This window comes from Sciurus carolinensis, chromosome 11 (assembly GCF_902686445.1).
Source record: "Sciurus carolinensis chromosome 11, mSciCar1.2, whole genome shotgun sequence".
Lineage (NCBI taxonomy): Eukaryota > Metazoa > Chordata > Mammalia > Rodentia > Sciuridae > Sciurus > Sciurus carolinensis.
In genome coordinates, this window is record NC_062223.1 from 21,542,768 (window position 1) to 21,549,610 (window position 6,843).

The 6,843-nt window shown below is 39.0% G+C and overlaps 1 protein-coding gene across 1 annotated transcript; it reads right to left on the reverse strand.

Moving 5' to 3' along the window:
* Positions 1-3,672: 3,672 nt before the first annotated feature.
* Positions 3,673-4,631, reverse strand: LOC124960148 (olfactory receptor 141-like; the record flags this gene model as incomplete). Its single annotated transcript, XM_047518715.1, is given in 2 exon segments — positions 3,673-4,496; positions 4,499-4,631. Coding segments are annotated over 2 exon segments (933 nt in total), but the record flags the coding sequence as incomplete, so codon positions are not given.
* Positions 4,632-6,843: the final 2,212 nt, after the last annotated feature.

Below are 6,843 nucleotides of genomic sequence, written 5' to 3' on the forward strand. Positions count from 1 at the left end.
TGTCTCCATTTAAAAAGAAACTTAATGTTAAGAAACAGAGTATGCTAAGTGAAATAAGCCAATCCCCAAAAAAACAAGGGCTGAATGCTTTCCCTGATAAGTGGATGATGATATATAATGGGGGTGGAGGGTGGGGAGTGAGAGAAGAATGGAAGAAATTTACAAAGAGGGAAATGAGAGGGAGGAGGGGGCAGGGGTATGAAAAATGGTGGAATGAGTTAGACATCATTACCCTATGTACATGCATGATTACACGAATGGTATGAATCTACATTGCGCACAACCACAGAAATAAAATGATGTACCCCATTTGTGTACAATGAATCAGAATGCAGTCTGTAAAAAAATTAAAAAATATACTAAAAAAAAGTTAAAATTAAAAAAGGACATATTAAAATATCTAACATTTAACATCCTGTTTCATATATCTCTGAGATGAAATTAACTTTTTTGAAATTTTATCATCTAAAACACTTATTCATTAAGGACATTTTTAGTGGATATTCATAACATTGTGTTGTATTCACACAATGTATTTTGATTATTTCCACCTCCCTGCTACCCACGCTTACCATCCCTTCCTCTCAGCACAGATTCTCTTCCTCTTCACTAATTGTCTCCCTTCTACATTCATGTCTTTTCTCTACTAGATTCCACATATGAAAGAAAACATGCAATGCTTGTCTCTCTGAGTCTGGCTTATTTTGTTTAATATGATGATCTGAGTTTTATTCATTTTTTTCTGCAAATGCGCGTGATTTCATCCTTCTTTGTTATTAAGTAGCATTCCATCGTGCATATGTACCACGTTTTCTTTATCCATTCATTTGTTGATGGACATCTAGGCAGATTCCACCACTTGGCTGTTGGGAATTGTCCTATGATACACATTAGTGTCAGTTTTCTCTATATTATGCTGACTTCATTCTTTCAGAAATACAATAGGGAGAGGTATAGTTGGACCTTCATTAGTGTTTTCTTTTTTTAAGTTTACTGAGGAATCTCTTACTGATTTTTGTGATGGATGTACTACTTTTCATTCCCACCAACAGTGTATAAATGCTCTTTTTCTCCCACATTCTCGTCAGCATTGGTTATTATTTGTATTTTTGATGATTACTGTTCTGACCTGGGTGAAATAAAACCTCAATGGTTTCGATTTGCATTTCCCTGGTAGCTGAATATATTAAACTGTTTTCATATAATTATTGACCACTTATACTTCTACTTTTGAGGAGTGTGTCTATTCATGTGCCCATTTATTGATTGTAGTTTTTTATTGTTGTAGATATTTTTGAGTTCAAAATATTAATCCTGTCAGAAGAGTAACTGGAAAAGACATTTTCCTACTCTGTAGACTCCCTCTTCACTCTGCTAATTCGTTTCATTTGTTGTGCAGAAGCTTTTTAATTTGATGCCAACTCATTTATTAATTCTTCTTAGTATTTCCTGAGCTGAGTCCTGTTCAGGAAGTCGTTGCCTGTGCCTATGTGTTGAAGTGTTTCCACTGTGCTTTTTTTTTTTTTAAGGAATTTCAATGTTTTAGGTCTTATACTTAGATCTCTGATCTGTCTTGAAATGATTTTTGTCGAGGTAAAATATAGCGATCTGATCTTTTACATATGGATATCCAATTACCCCAGAACCATTTCTTAAAAACACTGTCTTCCCCAAAGTTTGGTTTTGGCACCTTTGCCAAGATTAGATGACAGTCACAGCATGGGTTTGGTTCTGTGTCCTCTATTCTGTTCTGTTGTCTAAGGGTCTGTGGCTCTATTACATTCTGATATCAGACATGGCAATGCCTGCTGCACTGCTGTTTTTGCTGAGGTTTGTTTTGACTATTTTGGATCTTGTGTTTATCCATATGGACTTTGACTACTTCTGTGAATAATGTCATTGGTATTTTAATGATTATTGCATCTGCATATCACTTTTGGTAATATGGCCATTTAAGAAAATTAATTATTTTGGTTCATAAACATAGATCTTTCCATCATCTATATGTTAAGTGACAATGTGTCACTGTTCTAGATGACATAAAATAGATCAGATAATAAAAGACATAAATAAAAATGCAAATTATATAAAAATGAAAGGGAAGGAGATTCACTTAAGAAAAAAGAAATATAGAGAGACACCAAGGAGATAATTGTGATCATCATGTAACCAATAAGATAAGCATTTAGAAGAGATAAAATGTCTCTTTGTATTGAAAATGAGATCTGTTGAAACAAGGGCTAACTGAGAGTATAACAGGTCATTTTCTGTACATTCATTCATGGACATGGATGATAAAGATTGATAGCATGTGTAAAGACTCACAGAGAGGAAGGGGTCAGGACTAGGAAGCTCTGCACTAGGCACATAAGGAATCTATGAAAATGGCAGAGGCTTAGTTCTTGGAAGAGCCAAATGCAAAAGTCAGTTGTACCTGACTCTAACCTGTGCATCCTTTTTTATTTTTCAGTTTAATAATCACCTAGATACATGACAATGCCCAGTCTCTTTTATGAGAAGTAAAGAAAATGTTTTCTGCCCATGCAGAAAGAAACACTGTCACAAAACATTCCAGTAATGAACCTAGGAATTTGGGCACATTATCTGTGGTATGTGATCCAGGGTATAATTTGACTGCTATAAATGCATAGAGTTTGAGAATGAATTCGAGTTGGACACCAGGCATTTTATGAAAAGCAGTCTGGATTTATGTTATCTGTAGGTTTGCTATTGGTCAGGTGATATATGATCAAGATAGTGAGATATAAAGAGACACTTATTTGCAACCATGGGATCCTATGCAATTGACATCTATAGAGATGAAAGATAACATGTTTTAAAGTAAAGGCTACCCATATACATAGCTCTCTATGAGAGTATATACATGTACATACATACATGCATATATGCATATATATTTATATATGTATAATTTAATATGTTGAAATTGAAACCCCTAATGTTGCATAATATGCCACAATATGTTCAAAGAGATAATTAGTTAAAAAGAGAAATTTTGGGTGGATCTTAATCCAATATGCCTGATATCATTATAAAAATGAGGGTTTAGGGCACAGAAAGATAGAGGGAAGACCACATGAAGACAGAAGGACAAAGTGGTCATTCACAGACCACAGAAAGAAGTCTCAAAAGAAATCAGTCAATGGACAACTTATTTTGGGACAATAGACCAAGAACTGTGAAAAAATAAATGTTTCTTCTATGAGCAACTCATTCTACTGTATATTATTATGGTAGCCCTAGAAAATTAATAAATCGGTGCCAGCATATATGTATATATGTGTACATACATGGATATGAGTATGTACATGAATTCAGAAAAAAACAAATACATGATACTTTTATACATGTACACAAGTTGAAAAGAGGATTGAATATGATTTTTATTTTGAACTATTCAATAAAACGAAGAAACACAATAAATAAATATAATTAAAATAAAGATAATAATTAAAATCAGTGAATTAACATGTTCCAGAAAAATTACAAATCATTCTTTATATTACGTCCATGATGATTTCAAAACTTAATGTAAAATTAAAATATAGTTTAAAAACTTAAAAACCTTAGTAAGCTAAGACAAAACTTTTTATCAGAACTTATTATGGAAATTGTCTTTTTTTTTAATTTTAGTGTTCTGTGTGAAAATTTAATTTTATCCATACACAAATTTTTCCTGAAAACTCTTTTCATTGCCTCTTTCACATATTTGTTTCTCAAGCTGTAGATGATGGGATTCAGCATGGGAATCACAATGGTATAAAATATCGACACGATCATGTCATGATCTAAGGCATAGTTGGAACTTGGTCTCACATACATGAAGAGGATGGTCCCATGGTAAATGGACACTCCAGTCAGGTGGGAGCCACAGGTAGAGAACGCTTTCCTCCTCCCTTCAGCAGAATGCATCTTCAGAATGACCAACAGGATAAAGCCATAGGAGATCAGGACAATCAAGATGGTGACTATCTCAATGGAGCTCACAAAGAGGAAGAGCAGAAGCTTGTTTATGTGAGTGTCAGAACAAGAAATGGCCAGTAGAGGAGGAATATCACAGAATATATGTCTAATTTCATTGGACCCACAGAAAGACAGGCTAAAAGTGGCCACAGTGTGTATAATGGCATGTAGAATTCCACCACCATAGGAAGCAATGATGAGTGGCACATAGACCCTGGGTGACATGCTCACTGAATAGAGAAGTGGGTTGTAGATGGCCACATAGCGATCATAAGCTATGGCTGCCAAGAGAAAGCACTCTGTGGTTCCAAAAGTAACAGCAAGAAATGACTGTGTTGCACATCCATTGAATGAAATTATTTTGCTTTTTGATATAAAATTTGCTAACATATTAGGGGTAATATCTGTAGAATAGCAGGCATCCACAGAAGACAACACACTCAGAAAATAGTACATGGGATTTTGGAGCCGGGAATCCAAGATGACCAATCCAATCAGTCCTAAATTTCCAGAAGAGTAAAAATGTAAACTGCTAGAAACAGGAAAAAGAGAATTATTTGCAGTTCATTGCTGTCTGTGAAGCCCTTGAGTACAAATACATTAACTTCAGTGGCATTCTTCATGTTTAAATATCATAAGACATAAATATTCAGAAGATCATACTTCATGTTGCTGTAAAAACAATGAACAATAATATTTTGAGTTGAAGACAAATTATATATTTTAATCCTTTGTTATTGCATAATAATTATGCACAGTATTAGGATTCAATATGACAGTTCTTACAGGAACTTGACATAATTTCAATTTCTTTCCCCACTACTTCTGTTTGTCTCCCCCCTACCCTCATCCTCATCCTCTTCCTCTACTCAACTAGTCTCCTTTCTATTTTTACAAGATACCCTTTATTTCTCTTTTCTATCTAGCTTCCATATATGGGAGAAAACATGAATTTTTACTTTCTCAGTTTGAACTATTTCACTTAATCTGACACTTTCTAGTTACATTTATTTAGCACAATGTAGTGTCTAAGAATAGATCCCAAGATAATGTCAAGAGGGTGAGACAAGGGTGGATACCACTTATGCAAAATCAAGTGAGAGATATAGGTTCTTCATTTAGTGGTTAAATGCATGTCTTTTAAAAACCATCAGGTCAAGTACTTTATTTATCACTGAGTTCTATTAGGTGTTTTTATATTAAATCACACTAAAACTTCAAGTGAACAGTTGAAAAATCTTATTCGTGAAATCAAAATATATGAGATAGTATGAAAGTACACAGACCACATGGATAGAGTGGTCAGAATTTCAGAAATTTCATTAATGCGAAAAAGATTTACTACTCTCCTGTAGAACTCAAGGATTCTTTATTGTACATCAATGGCACAATTATAGAAGGACAAAATATGTTAATAAAATTGAATCATTAAAATAACTTAAAATGAGGTTTTTTCAAGATGGTGGATTAGAGGGCGGCTGCATTTCATGTTGCTCCAGGACGCAGGATTCAAAAGAGGAGATAGTGAGAGACTTGGGACCAACTCAAAGCTGCTGGGTGAGTCTCTCCCATTGGGGAGGCGTCCGGGATGGGGCGGTAGCGCTGGAAAGCAGGGAACTTTGTGAAGTAGAGTTGCTCGGTGAGACGCCCCTCTCCCCCGCTGGAGCGGTAAACACGGACAAGTGGGATCATCATAGAGGAGGATGCTCAGCACAGCACTTGGACTTGGAGTGACCACTGGGGCTCCGAGAGGCTGCCTGAGGAGGAGCTGCGTGGCGAGCTGCTTATACTCAGAGCGACTGCTTCTGAACACCTGGGGGTTGCCCAGAGGAAGAGGAGGAGTGAGGCGGGTCGCTTGGTCTAGGAGTGACTGACTGCATCAAAGCTACAGGCAGTTGCCAGAGGAGGAGCTGCGTGGCGAGCTGTTTAGACTCAGAACAATCGCTTCTGAACACCGGGGGGCTGCCCGGAGGAAGAGGAGAAGCACGGCGGGTCGCTTGTCTAGGAGTGACTGCATCAAAGCCACAGGTGGTTGCCAGAGGAGGAGGCGAGTGGTGAGTTGATTGGACTCAAAGCGTCCGCTCCTGAACACCAGTGGCCTGTCTGGAGGAGGAGCGCGGTGGGTCACTTGGTCTCGGAGCCACAGCTCCTGAACACCCGGGGGGCTACCCCAAGGAGGAGGAGGAGGAACAGGGAGGGTCACTTGGACTCGGAGTGACTGCCTAGGGCTATGGGCGGTTGGCGGGGGGAGGAGATGCAAAGTGAGTTGCTTGGACTCCTAGTGACTGCATCGGAACACCGGGCGACTGACCGGAGGAGGAGGTGTGTGGCGGGTCTCTGGGTATTGGAGCTATTGTATGGGGCTCCAGGTGGCGGCTCAGAGGAGGGGCCGCATAGCCAGGGGATTAGATGCAGAGCAGATTCCCAGGACATAGGTGGCTTCTTCCTGGAAGAGCCACACAGAGACACACCTAGGGGCGGAGCGAAGTTTCCAGGACTGCGGGCAGATTCTCTGAGGAGAGGCAGCCTAAGGAGACTTGACTGCGAAGGGAGAGGCTCCCAGGCCCAAGAGAGGTCCAGGCCCCTGGGAACGTTGCAGAGGAAGACAGCCCAGCCCAGACGGTAGTTGTAGATTGAGGGGAACCTCTAGGAGGGGAACTGACCAGCGAGACCTCCCTACCGGGTGAGTCTTCCCTGCCGGGTGAGGTTTTCCCACAAGGACGGTAAAACCAGAGACACAGGCACAAACAGGACTTGCCTCAGCTCGCAGCCTAGTTCCCCATTGGATGACAATTGGTCAACAAGTGGAGGCACCTCTGCCCACTAGCAGGGAATATACCCCACCTGAGGGTCACCACC